We start from the raw sequence: 20,728 nt of genomic DNA, 5'->3' as shown, positions 1-20,728 counted from the left end.
GCCATGACCGTCGTTTTTGGTTGGAGTTTTTGTTATTCTGTGCCGGTCACGATCTCACGTTTGGATCAGAGCCTTATGGGCATCAATTACAGAACAGTTCATCGTTATACCAGGCATCAGACCCATCAAGCAAGTGTTTTCCGCAAAGTCAGTGGCAGGAGGAGGGGGGAGCGTGCGGGTAGTAGGGCGAGGACGGCGAATAGCACATCCTGGGGTTTAAGGAGTGTGATAGGGTTAGGGTTATATACTTAGTGCTAATTCTTCTGTGCTGTACATCTTTTTTATTGCTCCGTTGCATTTGGATAAGGCCTTGAAAGATAGTCGAGGGCATTTGCACTAGGTATCTGATCTTTCAAGGCCTTTATTCAACGCCGCAGTCTCCGTCATTCTGTTCAAGACATGCAAGTGTACGCGGCGGCAAGGCCAGCTGACAAATCTCACCTCCCGAGCCAACAACGACAGCTCGTCTGACTTTCGAACCTCTCTTCCCAACCGTTCAAACTGTTTGGCTAGATTTTCAAAAAAGCAACAAAATGACCACCCGAACGAGATCCTCCGAGGGGTGTTGGACCTGCCGACTCCGCCGCAAAAAGTGCGACGAAACCAGGCCGGTGTGCGAGGGCTGCAGCACGCTGGGGATCGACTGCTTGTACAGCGAGGAAAAGCCCCAGTGGATGGACGGCGGGGATTGGCAAAAGGCAAGAGGAGAGTGGGTGAAGCAGGAGATCAAGAGGGTTGCTGCCCAGAGGAGGGAGAAGAGGTACATGAAGGATTTGGAGGCCGGTGTTGGGGAGATAGGGTTGGATATGGGAAGGGTTGAGGTTGGCGTCATCACGACGGGGACACTGCAGCTACTATCTGGTGTTAGTGTTGGTGATGGTGATGGTGGCGACACTGTTGGGGGGGTGACAATACTACCAGATGGCGAGAAGGGTAGCGGGATGGGCGTTGAAACTGACAATATCCCAACCGGCGCCACATCAACCGACACCACCGCCATTGTGACACCTTGCTCCTCCTCTAGTCCCTCGCCTTCAAATATCCCGTCCCGTCATCAACAAACTGACAGCGCTGACCCAGACAGAGAAGACCACACCGGCATCCCCGCCTCCGAGCGCGACGCCCACAGAACAATGTTCTACCTCGACTACGTCTTCCCCTTCCTCTTCCCTTTCTACCGCCCTACCCTCCTCGACTTTGGGCGCGGCTGGTTGCTCGTCCTGCTACAGCGCAACCAAGCCCTCTTCCACGTCGCGCAGACAATGGCGGGGTACTTTTACGGTATCATCCTCTCCAGCGAAGACAACAAAGAAGACGTCCCCGAGCTGTGCAAGAGCCATAATTTTGACGCCATCCAACGGGAGCAGGAGTTGGGGCTGCAGTGGTTAAGAAGGGCGATTCAGGGGGTCGTCGACAAAGGTGTGGAAGGGCATCTCAAAGAGGCGAGCGAGGTGGTGGCCTGTATTGTTCAGCTACTGACGAGCGAGGTCGCGGTGGGGAATGGATGGAATTGGAGGGTGCATCTTGATGCGGCGGCGCAGTTGTGGGGTGAGACGTGGAGGTTTCATGGGATGGGAAGGGTTAATGTGGGAGGGGAGGAGGGAGAGAGGGAGGTGGTGTGTTTTATGATGTTGCTTTTACAGCTGGGCACGAATCCAAAGAGCTTTACCCCGATGGGGCAGCCCTGGGGCACGGGGCAGGCTACGTTGCGGTTTTTTAGCGCGCAGTTGTTATTTTTGGATGTGGTGGGGAGTACGGCTTTGGGTGAGGGGCCGAGGTTGCAGAGGTGGCATGCGCATTTGTTGGATACTATCGGGAGGGAGGAGTTGGAACGGATTGTGGGGGTGAAGGTGAAGGAGAAGGAGATGGACTTGCCGCATTTGAAGTTGGTGGAGTTTATTGGGTTGGAGAATTGGGCTGTGGTGGCTGTTGGGCAGGTTGCTGCGCTGAATGGGTATAAGAAGGAGAGGAAGAGGATGGGGGCGTTGTCGGTGACGGAGTTGGTCGAACGGGCGAGGGTGATTCAGAGGAGGATTCGGGATGGGTTGGCGGGATTGGGAGAGCCGGAGGTTAAACATGCTTGCCCATCCAGCGGGCCTGTACCGAAAGACCATCCACTGTTGCACTTCACGGCACAGGGCATGATTTCACCTCAATCTATGCACAGTACTGCTGTACATACGAGAATCTGGGCTCAAGCAACGTTGACATATCTCCAAGTGGTCATTTCTGGGTGGCAACCAGCAAGTCAGGAGATACACCACTCGGTCACAGAGACTCTTAATCTGATGCTTTATTGCGTTCCAGCACCAGCCTGTCTCAGAGTATTGGTTTGGCCATTCACTGTTACCGGATGTCTGGCTGCTCCAGAACAGGAGCAAATATTCCGGGATATGGTCGCCGCCATGGGGTGCTTGAGGAATTTTGGCACCATCAAAGAGGGACTGGCCATCATGGAGCACGTATGGGCAAACCGGGCCCAGATCGAGCAAAATGCAGACCAGTGGGATATCGCCGCATGTTTGAGTTGTCTGGGTCAGCCTTCGCTCCTGATCTGACACTTTTGTTTGATGAACAAGCTTGAACAAAAGAACAATGGGGTATTATATCTATCCTACCAATGTACCAACCAGTACTTCGCCCCTACTTTTACAGTCAAACTATTTGTGCCCGGTGCCCAACCCATCACATATGGTCAGCTATATATATACACCCATCCAGCATGTTTACACAACATTCCCCGGGTCAAACTCACCCCTCGACCGCCCAATCACACTCGCCAACGGCCCCCACCACCCACTCTCCTCCTTTTTCTTTCTCCCCTTCACTTCCTGGCCAAACACCAACGGCGACGGCAGCAAACTCTCATGAACCACACTATCACTACTCGGCACACCCTCCAAAGGAGCCATGCCCTGCACGACACTCCTCCCCGTCTTCTTCTTCTCTCTCAGCTTCCTCTCCCTCGGATCAACTTTTGTACTAGGGCTATAAGTAGTCTTGGGCAACAACAAGGGCGCCTGATCCTCCTTCTCCCCTTCCTTTCCCAACAATCCACCGCCCCCGAAAGCAGGTGAAAACGACGACGACTCCGACAGAGAGGACGACAACGCAATGGGGATCATCCCTGCTCCTAGACTGAGACTGCTCTCTGCCGTGTCGGCTCTTGCTCGTCTTGTATTATTCGGTGTCGGGGGTGGAGGTTGGAGGTGTCCCGCCGATGACTTCTTTCCCGCTGTTGAGGGAAAGGGCCAGCCGGGTGTTCTCCTCCCTCCGTTGACGTCTTCAATTATAACGGTCTGTTCTTTTGCTTTTGGGAGGTGGGTCGGTGTGATTATTGTTGGGTTTTGGGGGAGTGGGGTGGTAGGCGCCCCGAGTCCCTACTGGGGGTTACCTGGTAGACCTCGCTGTCGTGAGCGGGGGCGGGTGGAGGGAGAGGTGGGAGTCGCTCCGGTGGTGCGGTAGGCACGGTAGGCTTTGGCGAGGTCGGAGGGGCGGTTGGGGAGGGTAGGGGAGTCGAGACGGTTGTTGCGGGGGCGGTATTCCCTTGTGTTGGAGCGGGGGATTTCGTCTTTAGTTTTGTATGGAAGGGTGGTGCTGCTGGCGGTGTTCCAGCTGTCGATTCTTTGACTTGCTGGGCGCCATTGGGACTTTTTCTCGTCGAGGTCGCGATCCCAGTCGCCGAAGCTGTCCCATTTGTTTTTTGGCTTGCGGCCGGTGGAATAATCTCTAGAGGGGTTGGAGATGATGGTGATGGGACGTTGGGTGAAGAAATCGGTGCCGGGGCGGTTGAGAGGGTCGGACGAATTTTCGTTAAAGTCATATTCCTGTCGTTGAAGCTTGCGCTCGCGCAGTTGGAGTAGGAGGGAGGAAAGCGTGCTGAGGATGAACATGGCAGAAAGGACGATGAGGGAGATCCAGATGGCGAATACCCGGTAGCAGGCCTCTTTCCCGTTGGTGTTGGATGGGAATGTTGTTTGGCCAAATGAGGTATTGGGTGGCACAGTAATTGTGAAGGTGGTTGAAGGAGCCATGGCAGCGCATGACCTTTTGGTCACGGGCTGGGCCAGGAGTACTGTGACAGTTACAGCTGGAATAAGAAGGACGAAATCCAGAACTATAGTGGCGATATATGGGACGAATCGCCGACTGAAGCTCGTAATAGTGACTAGGGTGTAGAGTAGTGCTGTGCTGGTCTGGTCACTGTTGTCAGTCAAAGTCTGAATAGATTAAGAGCCGAAGACACTTGTAGACATACCAAAGCCACTAATGCCACAATTGTTGGCGGCAGCCCAAGTCCTGCTTTGTTGAAAGCAACTATGAAGTTGACCGTGAACCCTACAACAAGCCCCAAAGCAACTATCGACAGAATCCGCACAACGAGAAAGAAGTAACCGAGAAAGCCCTGAGGCCGTAGCGATCTGGTGTCCATGATGGCTTAGACTGTCTCATAAACCTTGGCATGCCCTGCCTGGACGATGCCATGCAATAAAAAAGTAGAGTCAAAGGATGTCTTTTCTCAACCTCAAGTAGAGAAAAAGAAAGGTGAACTCGCAACAAGATCGGATTCGAAAGCGTTGGACAAACCACCGTCGGCCACCGGGTACATGTATCAGAGCCAGAGGCGATAGTTGAGGGATTCCAGGATCGACTACCCATAATCACAAAGAGCAACAGCAACTCCAAATGAAGATATATTCTCTAAGCTTCACCGGCCCAGTCATCCATGACACGGCCTCATTGCAGCAGTTTCGCTGATCACACACCGCCCTTCAGATGTATTTACCACCAGACCATCATAGCGATTCCCTTTCTGGGAAAGATGTTAGTCGCTCGAGTGTCCAAACCGTTCGATTTGACAGTTGAAGAAGGTGGAAGGAAGGAATGATCGACTTGGTGTTGTATCGAGTCTGACTCCAAAACTCTGAAGTCGATCATTTAAAAGGCCCAGCCAGGCCACCGTCGGCGGTTGGGACGATTTTCCCAGTAGGGCAAATGGTGAGAACATGAGATGAAAAGAACCTGGGCCCCGAAGGATGCGGCCGGGAAACGTGGATCTGCGGGTGTAAGAATGCCAAGCCGGCCGCAAAACGGTGCCGGGGCCGGGAGGAAAGGGAACCGATGGTTGCGGACGGAGCTGGCAGTGAGTCATCCTCAAGTCTGGCTAAACCGAGGTAACTGTATGTTCCAGGACGAGTAACGGTCTTGGGGTCAATAATCGAGTAAGCAGCGGAATCTGTCAAGCTGAACTACACTACCTTAGGATAGGGTATCTGCTGGACTTGGCTATTTTGAGTAAGCATTAAACACAACAAAACACGTAGTAAACATGGTGCAGCTCAAGCACAGGCCGTCGGAGAGAAGGGACGGCGACATCGGCAAACTTCCGCATGACGGATCAGCTTTCAGATGATGTTGTGTCGTAGAATGATTGCCGCTGCGGAACACCTCGATCTCCGGGCCGATTGCTCGGCCGGGTTGGACAGCTGCCCCTGGCCAGCCCCTTTTGAGACCACATCCCCAGACAGCCACTCTTGGCAATATTGCTGGAACAACCACTCAGATGCATGCATAACGCTGAAGATCAATTTTGGCACGCCATACTCCGAAAGCCATCTGCATGACTATCTTATCAAGACAGACCTTCTAGCCTCCCCAACTATCCCCGTGAAAAGCAGCGTAAATAATATCAGAAATTAGCATTGAAAGGACACAATCAGATCTCAGCCCAGCAAATCATCAAGACCATTGCCAAGCGGCTTGCTACCCGCCGGCTTAGCAGCAGCGGGAGAAGAAGAGCTGGCCGCACCCCAGATGCCAGCACTGCTTTTCTCCTTCGCGAGCTGTCCAATTGTCGGCCCAGGCCCAGTGGGGGTACTCTTCTTGAGGCCTACACTGGCTTGAGACCAGAGAGAACCGAAAGCGTCGCCTCCAGCTGCGGGTGCTGCTGGCTTGGAGCCACTGGTGACTGGCTTCAGCCCGCCGAAGGAGGCAGGGGCAGCAGCAGGCTTTGTCACAGGTGCTGCTGGAGATGCCGCCTGAACCGAAGAAAAGTAGTTTGGTGTAGAGGCTTGGAACCCTGCTGGCTTCGCAGCAGGAGAGAGAGTAGTCGCAGACAAAGGCGTTGAGAAGGCCGAAAAGTTGCCGGAGGGCGTGGCGGTTGAGCTTGGCGGCGGAGAGATAGACGACATGGCGACCATGCCGCTCAGATTGGCTTGTTGGGGGGCAGAGACAGGCTGGGGAGCGGCGAACTGGGTCGCAGGGGCAGCAGCAACAGCCGGCACTGCCGATTGGAAATCGTCGAAGTCGTCGTCGTCATCATTGGTGAGTGCAGCGCTCGAAGCAGCCGGGGCATCAGCCAGAGAAGGGGTAGAGGTTGTGGCGGGCTCGTCGAACGAAAACAGATCGACCTCAGGGGCCTTCTTCTTCGCCGGTTCAGTGGTCTTCTTAACACCGGCTCTTTCGGATGTGTCTCGCTTCACCCTTGGGGTGCTTGAAGACGAAGCACCACCAGCTGGCCGTTCATCCCCATCAAACTCGTCATACTCCTCAAACTGTTCCCCGCGTGCTTGTGTTCGACCAAAATCGCTGCTTTGTTGTCCGCCGAAGCCTCCACCGTCCCCGTACACACCTCTAGCATCACCACCATAAGTCGAGCTGCTGCCACCACCGCCGCCCCCACTGTACCCGTCCGAGTTGCTCCCAAAGCCACCATATCGACTGCTGCTTCCCATTCCAGAGCCACCCTGCATGCCTACAAACTTGCCCTTGATCGCACGTGCCTTCTTGCGCTCCGACCGGATCCTGTCAACATCCCCAAGAAGCTCAGCAAGTTCCTTGGCGCGATGGCGAACGTTAACACCCTGGTCTTTGCCGTTTTGGTCAATGAAGTGAAACTGGCGAAGCATTTTGAGCAGAGTAATGTGGGAGCGAGCATCGTCGATAACGCGTTCGGAGCCGTGCTTGATCAGGTACTCGAGAAGTTGGAGGGCCTTGTAGATCTGGCGCCACTCTTCGGCGGACTTTTCGGTAAAGCGGCGATAGATCATGGGCATAATCTCGTTCAGGGTTTGGCTGGAAGAGAATGATGGTTAGACTGTGTCTTGGTATGTGTGGCCGGTAACACCACGTACTAGTTGAAAGTGCCATCCGCAATCTCCTGCATCTGAGTTGAGGATGCGCCCCAAGGTTCATTATTTGTGGCCTCGCGCACCTTGGCCTCCATCTCGGTGAAGTTCATGACGGCTGTACACGGAAGCATGGTTTAGCACATGTGGGAAGACCTGGAGTCGGGCGCATCAAACCTACCATTCTGGACCTTGCGCACACCGGCCTTGACATCGTAAAGTGTCAGGTTGGTGACGGTCTGCCGGAGACTGTTCAAATCCATTGTGAAGAAGAATCCTGACGATTATCCAGCGTGAAATTGTTGAGTATCAGAGCGACAAGGCAATGCTATAGCTTTGCTTGTGTCGGCGGACTTGGGAGTCGACCTGCTGCTGTCGCATTCGATGTTGAACCGATATTGTGGAGTTAAGAGGACGGACACCTTGCGGTTTCCCAACCGCCGCAGCCAAGACACTTTGGGCTCTGGGGATCTGGGCGCGGCACTGCTGAAAGTGGGTCTGAATAGCCATTGCAGCCTGAGGCATCAAGGCATCAAATGGACCTGCCCAGGTGGGTCTATGCTCGGAAAAGCTTCAGAGAGTTTGCGCCAGTGGGAGAGCTCAAGAGAGAGAAATTTTGGAGTGCTTTCCATCACCATCGAACTTGTCCATTCCGTCACCGTCGTGCTTCAATTCGTCCAGCTCTCAGCTGTGTATTATTCTTCTCTTTCTGTATTATAAGTAAAGTTCCACTCGAAAGGTGCGTGCCTCTCTTTCCTTCTTTCAGTCAGTCATTCCCGCCTACTATTTGAAGCTCGGCTGGGAGCTCAAGGATACAGCTTCCTCAACCTGGTGAGGTTGGGAACTAGCCCCTGGACGGGTTACCGTGCTCAAAGGGGGGAAGCAAACACAAGGTGTTTGGGTGATGATTGCACCTGCTTTCCATGTTTCCCAGTCTTAGGTTGTTGGCTTCACTTGTTGTTTCCGACATCCCACTTCCTCGAAAAAAGAAGATGGCACCATGTCAGCCGGCAGTGATACTCTCACTGCTGCCAGTGGAGATGGGCTGAGCCAACTACGATTCCAGTCCGTGGGACAAACAACGTGCTGCGCCAATTGGCGTGCAGCTCGGCCCGCATCTGGTTCCCCCTCCTCTGCAGGCTGGGGCAATTCGCGATCGCCACGGATCAGAGGGAGGGAGGATGGGCATGAGGGGGTCAGCAAAGAAGTGGGATGTCCAGTCTCGTTGTTCAGTGTCCCCTTCCCGGCAGCCAAGCGGTTGCTTGAAGACAAGAATTGTCTCCCCCGTGTCTCTCTGTCACTGCCCTCATCGTCTCAACTCTTCCTCCTCTTGCTACAAAAAGGCCATGGCTACATACAGAGTTGGCTTCGTCCTGAACGTTCACCGTCATCTTGTTCGCCTCAAACCATGCCCCACGCCAGCGTTGCTGGGGGCGTGCTGTACTAGCTGCTGAGCAACCAGACGGTGAGGGGCGGCAAAGCATGACCCCTGCCATGGTTGGACAACACCACAACAGGCCCCTCCTTTCTCACGTGAAGTATACGTACCTGTTCAGGGATAGCTTTTTTTATTGGTCCATGTGGAGCACTAACCCAGTTTCTCGCCAGCCCGGAAAATGTTTCGACCCCTCCTACCCCGCGGTTGCTCTGCTCTTCCTCGACCTTCCTCCCTCTTTCACCAACTTCCCACTGCTCCATTCTCTTCCACCTTTTCGTCGTCTATCCAATCCAACATCAGAAACTCCGTTAGAGCTTTCTCAGTCTCATCAATCAACATGGCCCCTCAAGTGTAAGTCGCTGTCTTCCAGGGTCAACAGAGACAATGCCCCACCATCAGCTTGTGGAAGCTATGCTAACGGTCATACAATAGCTTCTTCAAGGTCTCTTGGTCTGGTCCCACCGGCTTTGATAGCCAGGGCCGCCCCAACAACGAGATCGCCGGTATGTAGCCATCCTTCCATCTATTCCATTGACGTTGTTCAACGCCTGGCAATCCCATGATACTGACAATCGCGTAGAGCAGGAGGGTACTATCAAGTTCAACCTCTACGACGAAGTTGTCCCCATCACCACCCGTAACTTCCGTGAGCTCTGCACTGGCCAGAACGGCTTCGGCTACAAGGGCTCTTCCTTCCACCGCATCATCCCCGACTTCATGCTCCAGGGTGGTGACTTCACCCGTGGCAACGGTACCGGTGGCAAGTCCATCTACGGCGAGAAGTTTGCCGACGAGAACTTCCAGATCAAGCACACCCGCCCTGGTCTCCTCTCCATGGCCAACGCCGGCCCCAACACGTGAGTCATTAATCTGTTCGGAATTTCCCCGTTCAATTGATCACAAAGCTGACCTGAACCCTCACAGCAACGGCTCCCAGTTCTTCATCACCACCGTGAAGACCTCTTGGCTCGATGGCCGCCACGTCGTCTTCGGTGAGGTTGCCGATGATGAGTCCATGCGCGTCGTCAAGCTCCTTGAGGCTACCGGCTCCGGCTCCGGTGCCATCAAGCCTGGTCTCAAGAAGCCCACCATTGAGGACTCCGGTGAGATCAACTAAATCAACTAAATCGATGGTTGATTTCGGAACGAAGGAGGGTGGTTCAGTGATATGGTTAGCATATTGTCTTGTGGACCTCTAGGAGGTTGGAGAATATAAAAGCACCACTTCATTGGCCTTCACATTGTTTCATCCATGAATTATCTTGCTGCCAGGTCGTTACCAACATCTGGGACTATGTTTGAATGAAGTAGATGGTAAACAATGCTTCCGCCCCCTAACAACGGAATTGCCAAGAATCGTGAGATGACAAAGTCGCGCTCTTCCGCCAGGTGGATCAGTTATATTTACAACTCAGTACCCGATTACTAAACTACACTAACTCCATGCTTAAAATATTTACCAGAATTTCATTAATTTGCCCATGCGTAGCTGACCTCATGGTGGAGCCGTTCCGTTGGCAGTAGCAACAGCAGGCTCTTTCAAGCCCAACCACTCCTGAAAATAAACACACGTGCTCGGCGCAACCGGTCCACCCTCCTGGCACAGTTCAAACACCGGGCATTTACCGCACGGTGCCTCAGTCACTGCGCTGCTCAGCGGCGGAGGGCCTAACACTATATCCCCCGATTCTGGATGCGATTCTCGGTCCTGCTGCCGCTTGGCATACGACACTGTGTCCTGCTTTGTTGGCCGCACCACCCTGTACCCCTTACGATTGTGGACTTGGATCGGCTCAATCAGGCCGTCAAATACCAGCACGTCGACCAACGCCTGGATGTCCGCAACACCAAGCATAGCAGTGCTGACCTTTTGGTTGTGGATAAACTCTGTAATATCGTTGACGGTAGGGTATTTCTTGTACCCGGCCGGCATGGGGAGGTACATTGGCTTGCCCTTTGGCGGTGGAGGGGCAGCCTTTGTCGCTGGAGCAGGGGCGGGTGTCGCGTCGTCGTTGGAGATGTCAGTCGCTGTTCTCTTGACACCTCTGGCATCCCCGGTAACTACGCCCTTCTTTGGTTGTCTTTGAGGGAGGACCGCGCCCCTGGAAAAGTATGCGCTGCGGGTCTTGATGTACTCGAAAATGATACCTTCGATGACTTTAATAAAGGCCTCGTCTAGCTCACCGTCTGTGAACCAAGGACCGCCGGTTGCGCGCTCGGAGGGTTTGAGGTCGGCTCTGATGTACATCTTCCGGTTGGGCATCTCGACGTTGGTCATGGACGAGATGAACCCTTTGGACTCGAGGAACTTGATGCAGGCCTTGAGGGTGGCATCTTGGATGTTGATTCGGAGCTTGATGTGTCGGATCCAGACACCGTCTTGGCCGGCTTGGTCGATTTCGCCGTATACGAGCCTGGTCGGTTCGTCTGGAAGGGAGGTATACCTGGAGAACGAAGAGCAGTTAGCATTCAGGGTGGGCTAGTGAGAAGATCTGAGAGAAGGAAACGTACTTCTTGGCATCCTCTCTGCTTCGCCATTTCCAACCCAGTTCTCCGCCCGGTAAATGAACACCAATGAGGAGCTTTTCATTGGTGAGCATCTGAATGACATCGACAAGTATCCTGACGTCGTTGTTGGGGATGACGCCCAGACCATTGAGGTCGGCCTGGCTGAAGACACGGGTTTCGCTGCCATGTTCCCTGATAGTATCGTAAAGCTCATCTTTGAAGATCTGGAGCTTGGCCTGGTCGGCCTCGGAATTTGGCGCCGCCATTGAGGCGGGAGGATGCGGCAGACGGGCGCGCTCAATCAGGGTTCAGTGGTGGTGGTCGCGTGGAATGAAGAGATGGCTTTTGCGGACCTTGTTCAAACAGGCGATGTTGAGATATTGGTAACAAACTATTGTGACTGTTGTGTCTCGATCTCGAATCAATGACAAATAAATCGAGTGATATGGGGAGGTCTTCGAGGCTCGTTGCTAGTTTTGCTTCCAAAATAGTGATTCAGTGATGGCGTGGGCAGCCGGAGCTCTGTTGCGAAAGTGGTTGGCGACGAGAAATCGCAAAAAGTTGCCCCACCATGCAGCCTTGTCAAGTGTCTGACCAATCGCGTGTGGATAATCACGCTTATCAGTGAATCCACACGTGGGAAAGAGTGGGTCTCATCTTATCAGTCTGTCTTTTCACATGCAGCCTTGCAAGGGTGGGGGTGGTCCACCAACTCAACACCAGGGAAACATCACGAACATGGCGGTCGATCCAATCCATCACCACCTACACCCTGAATTCTTTTTATCTAACGACACATAAGTATCATCATGTTAAAATTACTGACTGATCGATAAATATCTTTGAACCCCAGGGGCTGCTTTATTCTCTCGAAATACCTAACATCGTCCTTCCGGTCATAAATTACAAGATAATCCTCCATTTTGCCTGGGCATGTCTGATTCTAGCGCCAAATGGGATTAAAACCGCCATTCCCATTGCAATAATAGCAGCATAGATTCCTGCTTGAGTTCCAAAGCATTCGACATAGCCAACCTTTTCAACCCATGGCACGATTCCGTAAAGAAATCCAAAAGCAACAATATTTTTGCTCCCTATACCATGGTTAGCCTCTTTCATCCGAATGCAAGTGAGTGAGAGAGGTACCGTTGACAAGCATCAAAGCATCCGAGTTAACTGGCAGTAGAGAATCTGACACATATGCCATCGTAATCGTGGGGACTGCTGTGAGCGCAAATGACACCATTCCGTAGCCGAAGAATAATGAGGTCCAATGGAGTGTTCTCTCGACTCCATACCCGAACAAGACGCAACCGGCTCCGGTAATCAGCAGCGGAAGTATGCAGAGATACAACCTATTCTCCGGTTCAAACACCCCGTTGTTCTTCCTGCTTCTCCAGTCGCAAAACTTATCGACAAGCCAACCGCCCGCAAAGCTGCCAAGGAGATTCCCGATGAACCCGGGAATATTGATCAGCCCGTTGACCGTTGGTGACCACGAGTATGGCGGCGCCTGGAGCACAAACGAGTTGAGAATGTTGACAGCCACCGTCAACACCAATGACACTGCGTACCCAAGGAACGAGTAAATAACACACGGATACGCAAACATTGGCAGCGGCCTCAGGAACATCTTCCACAAGCTCGTGTCGTCTTTTGGCGTCCCAGACCACAAACTCAACTCTTGAACCCAGCTCTTCTTCGGAACCGCGACTATTCCCTCCCTCTGCTGTCCCTGTTCACCGTCACCTCTCACCTTGCCCTTCTCCTGCCCGTTATCTTCGCTCTCCGACACTTGCTGCCCCCCCTCTCCGGTCACTTCAACCCTGTGATATCTCGTCTCAGGCACCATCAACACCACAGTTACAAAGTTAATCCCAGTCAGCATAGCAGCAATCCACTTGTGCCACCTCCAACTCAACCCCTAATTACATCACAGTCAGCTCTTGAACAAACCCCCCTTTGATCAAGAAAAGCACTCACAGTAACAACAAACCCACAAACCAACGGGCCAACCGTATTCCCCCCACTAATAAAATTCATATACACCCCCATCTTCCCCCCGCGCTCATGGACGAAAAACAAATCATTCACCATCGCCGCCCCCAACGCCTCGGTCGAGCTCCCCGCAAAAGCAGCAACGATATTACTCCATAGCAAACTCTCAAAACTCTTCGCCAAAGCCCCCCAGATGTAACTCGCGAAAAGTAACCCACAACTTAGCACAAACACGGGGCGTTTACCAAAGTAATTAGCCAGGGGGACCCAAAAAAAGTTGAAGAGGCCCAAGACGAGGATAGGCCAGAGGAGGAGGGCGGATGTTTCCGGGAGGGACTTTTCGAACTCGAGGGAGATGAGGTAAAAGGCGGAGGTTAGGCCGCCGATGCCAAAGTTTGTGAGGAAGGTGAAGGTGCAGATGGAGAGGAAGGCGGTGCGTTTCTTTTGGCGGGGCCAGGATAAGGGGTCGTTTGGGTCAAGGGGAGAAGGGGTGGGGACTAGGATTGGGGAGTCTGAGGAAGAGGAGTGGATTGTTACTGTGCCTGAGGTGGCGTAGAGGGAGTGGAGGGTTGTGAAGGTGTGTTGTTTACGGGGGGTTGACATGGTTCTACCGGGTGCGGGTTGGGTTCGGGTAGAGGTGGGTTTGGGGAGGGTGTGGAAGGATATATTTGCGCTGTTGGGGAAGATGGCGGAGAAGGAGAAGGGTGTGAAGGCGTAGAATGACATTGGTGTCCTGGCAGCTGCCAGTTGGGTGGGTGTTTGTTATGTATGAGGAGATCGGATAAAAAATATATGCAGGACAATGAAGGCAGAAGGTTGAGGGGTACAAAAATGGCTGGTCGTGAGCATGGGATGAGAATACATGATATCCGGCGCCAAGATGGCAGTTATATACCTTCAACGGCTCACAATGCTTTTTACACTATGTCGATAAAAGTCTAGACTCACTTCAACTGCCGGACGTCCGACGATCTCCTAGCGAGTTGCGTCCGGCCTGTTGGTAATGCTGATCTGTCTCGCCTAGTGCCAGCCAGTCGGGTCTGTGTCATGGCGCCGTCGTTACAATATTGATCTGCAGGTATCGCTTTGGCTGCTGAGCTTAATGATGCTGTGTAACACCTGGAGCCTCGGGCGCGAAGTTTATGGGAAGGCCGGCGCCTGATGTGACACGAGATATGGGCATGTCTCAAGTTTTTCGTCTTTGGACACCCGGGACTTTGCTCCATGAGAAGGCAACATCTATCAAACGAATTGAAGCTGCACTAGTATTTAGACTAACCGTCCTCTGGGTAGCTTAGAGCCACCCAACGCGTACCAAACATCACCCAAAACCCGAATTGCTCACACCACTAACTGCAAAGACGAACTGAAAGCTGTTGCCATGGTGATCCAGGAGATATCAAACATCGACAAATGATGCGCTCCACGGAACCATTGACTTGATGAAATTGGCATTCGATGGCACAGAATTATCATTAAACAAAGACGGGTATCTTTCGCTGAACAACAACATGCCCCTTTCCATCAATCGAAACTTAGAATTCTTATGTGTACAAAATTAGCACACGCACTCGCCAGAGTCAATGACCTCAGAGAGGTCAACATAAACGGTCGAGTAGACCTTGACAGCCGACTGGAAGCCGGGGGTGTATTGAAGGGTGGCAGGAGCGGTGGTGGCAGGGGCCGCGGGGGCATCCTTACCGACGGTGACAGTGGCAGTGACGGTGGCAGTGACAGTAGAGACGGAGTTATCGCAGGTGGGCTCGGGGGTGGCGGTCACGGTATAGGCCTCGCAGGTGGTCTGCTGGAGGGAGTCGGTGATCACGGGAACGGGGACCTCCTCCTCGGGCTCATCGCAGGAACCCTCGCCAACGTAGAACTTGGGGGTCTGAGCGTGGATGACATAGACGTTGGTGCCGTTGATGGCATTGCTGCAAATATGTTTAGCTTTGCGCTCAAAGCACGTCCAGACACACAAATACTCACAATTGGTAGCCCCAGGAGGCGTCAACAAGGCAGGGAACGGTCACCTCATACTCGCCAGACTCGGTGGAAACACCGCCGGCGAGTTGGGTGTAAAAGGGGGGCCAGTTGACAAAGTTGACGAGGTAAATGCTGAAAGTGGAAGGATCCGTGTCGACGGAATCCCACTTGACCTTGTACGAGTTGCCCTTGTTCAAGGTCGAGTTGCCGGCGGGCGAGGTGAACTGGATGGCCGAGGCCAGGGGGAGGGCCGCAGCGGCGAGCGAAAAGAGGGAGAGGACGCGCATATTGATTGTTGTAGTCGCCGTGAGCGCGGCGGTTGTTTTTACTGCTGAAAGAATGGACTGTTGCGAAAGAGCAACGTTTGGTGTTTAGGGCTGAATGACGACTTGGCAAGACGAAATGAATAAAAGAAGAGCACCTGTTGGAAGTGTTTCATGTCTTCCTTATGTACTTTCGGGTCGTGGTCCCTTGTGCCTGGGAGGGAACCTCCCCACATGTCAAGGGTTCGAATTGGGACTATATTGACAAGGGTGATGCTGGCTGAATGTCCATTTAGTGGAAATCATGGTGGGGCCATGCTGGAAAGTGGGCACCTTCTGGGGTATTTTTGGGTGATGCAGAAATTGGACATCTGCCTTGTTCCTGATGCCATGGCTTGACCCAAGAACGACAAGACGGATTCGCGACGCCGTCTATCGCAAAAATCTTGGTAAAAAGTCTTGGTGACCTCTTGTCCATCAGCTGCCGTGACCAGCGGGATTTAGGACACGAACGGTTATTTTTTAATTCGTATTTCAGCCCCTTTTCAGATTGCCTGGAACTCGTGTCAGCACTATCACTATTCATTACTGCAAGCGCCAACATGCCGTTAATTGCTACCTTTCATGATGTGCGGCACGTGTCTTGGCACCCACACACGATCCGGGGAAAGAAATCGCATCTTATCAGCACGAATCTGAGACAATATGGTGGAAGTGCTAGTATCTAGCGAAGTTTGGATATAAGCGATATCGTGCAGACTCAATCAAAGTGGAATTGGACGTTGAACCCATCTGTGCGTTTCAGGGACCGTCGCTCATCAACGGTTCCCGCAGAGGTGGGCCTGTTCTAGTCCTGGGATCCATGTCACCATGTCTCAGGAAACCTACACCAACATCAGCCTCAGTTTGCATCAGAATTACCTGCCTAGCACACCTCAGTCAGTCATTTTCTGCACCTTGGAAGTTGCCTTATCGTAAGACTCCAAGTTGTGCAACGCATTATTGGAGCCTCGAGCTTGTTGAATGGAAAATGATACAGGAAAATGCACACTGTCGGAGTGCCGACATGCTCAAAGAGCATGATGATTGGCGAATATCAACAACCATTTCCCCCTCCCTGGGGCATCCAAGGCAAACAACCTGTGCTCTGTTTCTGCTCAGGTTCGCCCACAAGAGTGACTGGAGAAAAGCACCGCCCCCTCAATCTCTGCGGTCTGATAGAAAATGATGCCCAACTTACTGTGAATTGACACCATCAAGAGCCCTTGCCCTCAATCATTCTTCACGGAACTCTTTCTCTAGATAATTAGCACTTCGGGCCTTCTTTGCCTCGGTAACTCTTTACAGTATCTAAAATCATGGAAATCGTCGGAGTTTGTTGGTACAATACCAGCACTGATCAAGATGGTACGGCAGGTTGCAACTGAGACCACCAAGCTCATAGCAAAACCCGCACCGCATTAGTCGCCCGCGGAGTTCAATCGGAACTGAATCTCCTCGACAAGACACTCGAAGGCGTTCCAAAGAGTCAAAGCTGATCCGGCGAATTTGACCGGTGATGCGGAAATCGAGCGACTGCTTCGAGAAGCTAAAGACGAAGTCTCCAGTTTGGCCCACCTTCTGGGCGAGGTCAATGGCAAAAATGGAGGGCCTGGAATAATGAAGAGAGCACTCCTTATTCTTAACAGATTTGAGAAAGACTTTCAAGAACAGGCCAAACGCCTCCACAGCCTCCAGGCCTCCTTGCAGGCCTGCCTTTTGGAGCGCCAAACACAGTTCTTACAGCAAACCCAGCTTCAGAAGCTCTTCAGGCCCTCCGACACTCATTTCATTCCCGACAGGCTACCCGGTACACTCGAATGGATATAGGCGCACCCGGCATTTTCTCGGTGGTTGGATCCGAGAAGCGATGCTCAGTCAACCAATGCCCCTCTGGACAGCGAAGGGAAAACTCTCATCATCCACGGCGCCAAGGGTAGCGAAAAGTCTGTTCTCGCTAGTTCCGTGGCCGAGGGGCTTCAAAAACAGGGGAAGGATACCCTATTCTTTTCCTTTTGGGCAGGCAACGAGAAAGACCGGCGAGCTAATGCGATGATGCGCACTATCTTGTGCCAACTGCTAAAGGGTTTGCCAGCCGTGGATCGGATTCCGCTAATACCACACCTTTTGGCTCGCGAAGCCCTCACGAGCTTCAAAGAGCTTCTCATCCAAACCAAAAAAACGTTGTAACAAGCGCCAACATCCGATATTCTGCATTCTGGACGGCATTGACGAGTTACTTGATGACCGGAACGACCCGAATAGCGATGCCTTGGGGTGCTTGACTGAGTTATTCGAACAAACCGAGCACTTTCGCTGTCACCTTGTTGGTCTCCAGTCAAGTTTACGGAGGGTGCTGAAGAAATGGCCTCCTCATATCGAACTGACACTGGACTTGCTCCAGAGCGATTTGGCCAAGCTCATATCTTCTGGGCTGGAAAGTTGCATTGACATCAAAGACGATGCTGTGCGCAACAGCATCAGATCAGCCTGGAGGCTAGATCAACCGTCATGTTCCTATGGATCAACCGCATCTTCAAGGAGTTACGGTCAGCCTTCTGTCCTACTGAGATTGAGTCTATTTTACAAAGAGCACCCGACGAGCTTGACCGGGAATACGCCCGGCTGTTCTCCTTGCTCATGTCAAGACTTCATGGACGACCAAACAACATATATGTCGGGATGGAACGCACGCGAGGGCTTCTTGCTCTCATCGTCGGCGCATCAAGACCTCTCACTCTCGAAGAACTTCGGATCGCTTACTCGTTCTCTCTGCTCCATCTAGCAACCTCAGATCCGGAAAGAATTTGATTGGCAAAGACGCAATCATTGCTTCACGCGGGGATTTCTCAACTGTTCAAGATAGTCATGTGTACTTGGCGGTGGGTAGAGTCTCGAAAACCGGAAAAGACGCTTGCTCTATACCCGTTACTAGAGTACACCGCTGTCTACTTGACGTCAAATCTTCTGGACTCAGGTCTGCATCCTGAGGAGTATTCAGATCACTTACGGCGTTTCAAGGTGTCCCACGGCTACACATCCTGGATTGATTTTATCGCACTTGCCGACAACTGATACGGTATTTGGTCCTGTCTAGGAATTCAAGCTGTTTCAAAGGATTGAATTGACTTATAATGAAGAAAAGAGAACAGGTCCGAGCAGTGGGAGCGGACTCCCATACATACATGTGGAAAAGGATACCTTGCCGGACCACTGGCCTTTGGAAAAGCCACATGGAAAGCCACCTCCTCAGACACTTCGTATTGCCGTGTCCTTCAAACCTTCAAATCCACATACCAGGTCCTAGGCCCATAACAACAGCGACCAGGAAAGTAACGAGCCACTCTTCACACAGTTTTGGGATGAGACTGTCGAACACTGGACTACGTGGGATTTGGATGGCATTCCGATATCCAACAGTAATCATTGTCAGCAGCTAACACTGGTCCCATTATCAAGCCCCGAAAATAACTCCATCACGTTTCTCTTGAAAGAAAGCCAGCATCCTGTAGGGCCGGTTACCGGCCCCCCCTCCAGAGCATCGGAATCAAGGACAGCTCTCCACTGCTCTGAGACGCGGCTTCGAGGCATTTTTCGAGAGATACGGGATCACATCGGCCCACTTGAGTGGTGGTACTCTCGACGAAGAGAAGATCTCCGGCAGTACTGATCTGAAATAGCCATATAAAATAATAGATGAAATAATAGATTAATAATCGATGAAATGATAAACAAAATGAATAAACTATGTAAAAAAGATTTCAGGTCACGGAAATATGCATTGTGTTGGGGCGTGATCTTTCGTTTGTAAACAGGCCCTCTGAATGTATTCATTCGGAACCTTTTCAGAGCCAGGCCGTAGTCAGGTCTAAACGGAATTCTGAAAGCCTTGCTAAGCTAGTTGACCCACTCATTCACAGGGCTATCTCAGAGCCGAGATCTTTGACGTGGTGGCCAGGTGGTGGTGGCTGAAGTGTAAATGTGGCCCTGTTAGAATGAAGGGCTTTAGAGCTAGTTCTAAACTCCAATATCTCGCAGGGCATTGCAATATACCAGATGTGTTCACGGCTTTGCGATTTTCGGTCTGGTTGTTTGTCTCCCTACCAGTGATGAAGGGGCTACTGGATAACGTTAGAAGGCTTCATGGTCAGGTCTATATGCAGAGTACGGGAGTGAGACGTATTCTGCGCGAACTGGAAACTCTAAGGCCTCCGTTGTACATTTTTAAGTTCGTTTATCCAGACATGAGCTTGATAATGAAACACCCTAACACGGTACTAGTCAGAGCAGATACTGCGGCACTGAACAAGTGGAGGGTCGCTAACAGGGTTGGTATTCCCGTTTCGAACGACAAAGAGTCTCGGAGGAGAGAAGAGCCAGATCTGGTAGGCCGCTTGATAATCCCTTCACATACACCCTGATACTAATACGCATCTCGACCCCAGGCTAAAGATGGAAGCGGCCGCGCATGCGTATTTACAGGGCTGAAAGACCCCCCTAGAGCACACATCGTGCCATTCAGCATAACAAGCTCAGTGGCGGATCGGAACACCATGGGTAATGCATTACGTGATATCTACAGGATCTTCCCATGGAAATACGGGAGTCCCCAAGAATATTACGACGACTTTGCAAGACGACGTCGACATCATCCCAATAAACCCGTACTTGCATGATTGCTGGGACCGAAAGAAGTTCTCATTGGAAGTTGTAGGAACCTCACCGGACGAAACCGACTCCAACTATACCGTGGTTCGCCTCAGATGGCACTGGTTCCCGATACACCCGTGACAGGGCGACATAGACCCTATCACCAACAAAAAGTTCAACCACGGCCCCCTGCGCTGGGTAGACGTCAACGAGCGTCTCGACTCTGATCTTCCATGCCCGCCGCTTCTCAGTAACAAACCAACTTTCGGCAGCGCATATCTGCTGGACAACAACAACTTTTCCGCACAAATCAACGACAGGACAGGCCAACTGATTTTCTCCGGAGATCTATTTATGGTTCGTTTTCCCAGAGAAACGATAGGGAAAACGCTGCGGGTGTTTCATACGTCTTGGGTTCTCCTCCAAATTGCACATGTGTCAGGAGGGGCGGGGGACTGGAGCTACCTAAAGCCCGGTCCCTCTCACCCTGATAATGAGGGCAATCTTCTCCCCATTCATGCTCAGAACCCGGCGTTTCATCGAACGGTTGCCGAACAACGGCTACACACGCCTGTTGTGAGTGGGGGAGAGATATGGCCGGACAGAAATACAGGATCAGGATCTGGGGCGTATTCTTCACACACAAGTACGGGGGACGGGCCGGACAACAACAGGGTTTGGTTTTAGTCGGATGGCGGAATCCGAGGAAACTTCTCGGAAAC

General features: G+C 52.2%; 7 protein-coding genes across 7 annotated transcripts; 2 read left to right on the top strand and 5 right to left on the bottom strand.

Moving 5' to 3' along the window:
* Nucleotides 1-533: 533 nt before the first annotated feature.
* QC761_104940 (uncharacterized protein) lies at nt 534-2,558 on the top strand (the record flags this gene model as incomplete). The annotated part of the gene is made up of 1 exon (XM_062873751.1): nt 534-2,558. The coding sequence occupies one exon, from the start codon at nt 534-536 to the stop codon at nt 2,556-2,558; it is 2,025 nt and encodes a 674-aa protein (XP_062736820.1).
* An 822-nt stretch (nt 2,559-3,380) lies between these two features.
* On the bottom strand, nt 3,381-4,432 carry QC761_104935 (uncharacterized protein; the record flags this gene model as incomplete). Its single annotated transcript, XM_062873750.1, has 2 exons — nt 3,381-4,196; nt 4,259-4,432. The coding sequence occupies 2 exons, from the start codon at nt 4,430-4,432 to the stop codon at nt 3,381-3,383; spliced, it is 990 nt and encodes a 329-aa protein (XP_062736819.1).
* Nucleotides 4,433-5,011: 579 nt separating this feature from the next.
* Nucleotides 5,012-7,560, bottom strand: ENT3 (Epsin-3, clathrin recruitment and traffic between the Golgi and endosome). Its single transcript, XM_062873749.1, has 3 exons — nt 7,309-7,560; nt 7,134-7,245; nt 5,012-7,074 (listed from the first exon to the last, which is right to left on the bottom strand). Exons 1-3 carry the CDS (start codon nt 7,388-7,390, stop codon nt 5,724-5,726), a joined length of 1,545 nt encoding a protein of 514 aa, XP_062736818.1. The 5' UTR covers nt 7,391-7,560; the 3' UTR covers nt 5,012-5,723.
* A 193-nt stretch (nt 7,561-7,753) lies between these two features.
* Nucleotides 7,754-9,889, top strand: CSR1_1 (phosphatidylinositol transfer protein csr1). Its single transcript, XM_062871811.1, has 4 exons — nt 7,754-8,916; nt 8,998-9,068; nt 9,146-9,422; nt 9,490-9,889. The coding sequence occupies exons 1-4, from the start codon at nt 8,744-8,746 to the stop codon at nt 9,680-9,682; spliced, it is 714 nt and encodes a 237-aa protein (XP_062736817.1). The 5' UTR covers nt 7,754-8,743; the 3' UTR covers nt 9,683-9,889.
* RPC34 (34-kDa subunit of RNA polymerase III (C)) lies at nt 9,862-11,782 on the bottom strand. The gene is made up of 2 exons (XM_062873748.1): nt 11,077-11,782; nt 9,862-11,009 (listed from the first exon to the last, which is right to left on the bottom strand). The coding sequence occupies exons 1-2, from the start codon at nt 11,337-11,339 to the stop codon at nt 10,061-10,063; spliced, it is 1,212 nt and encodes a 403-aa protein (XP_062736816.1). The 5' UTR covers nt 11,340-11,782; the 3' UTR covers nt 9,862-10,060.
* A 5-nt stretch (nt 11,783-11,787) lies between these two features.
* QC761_104890 (uncharacterized protein) lies at nt 11,788-13,797 on the bottom strand (the record flags this gene model as incomplete). Its single annotated transcript, XM_062873747.1, has 3 exons — nt 11,788-12,167; nt 12,220-12,997; nt 13,057-13,797. 3 exons carry the CDS (start codon nt 13,795-13,797, stop codon nt 11,977-11,979), a joined length of 1,710 nt encoding a protein of 569 aa, XP_062736815.1. The 3' UTR covers nt 11,788-11,976.
* An 832-nt stretch (nt 13,798-14,629) lies between these two features.
* On the bottom strand, nt 14,630-16,017 carry QC761_104880 (uncharacterized protein; the record flags this gene model as incomplete). The annotated part of the gene is made up of 3 exons (XM_062873746.1): nt 15,937-16,017; nt 15,058-15,871; nt 14,630-15,002 (listed from the first exon to the last, which is right to left on the bottom strand). Exons 2-3 carry the CDS (start codon nt 15,339-15,341, stop codon nt 14,630-14,632), a joined length of 657 nt encoding a protein of 218 aa, XP_062736814.1. The 5' UTR covers nt 15,342-15,871; nt 15,937-16,017.
* Nucleotides 16,018-20,728: the final 4,711 nt, after the last annotated feature.

The sequence above is a fragment of the Podospora bellae-mahoneyi genome (assembly GCF_035222275.1).
Source record: "Podospora bellae-mahoneyi strain CBS 112042 chromosome 1 map unlocalized CBS112042p_1, whole genome shotgun sequence".
Taxonomy (NCBI): Eukaryota; Fungi; Ascomycota; class Sordariomycetes; order Sordariales; family Podosporaceae; genus Podospora; species Podospora bellae-mahoneyi.
Note: the sequence above shows the minus strand (reverse complement) of the source record. Positions and strands in the feature narration are given on the sequence as shown.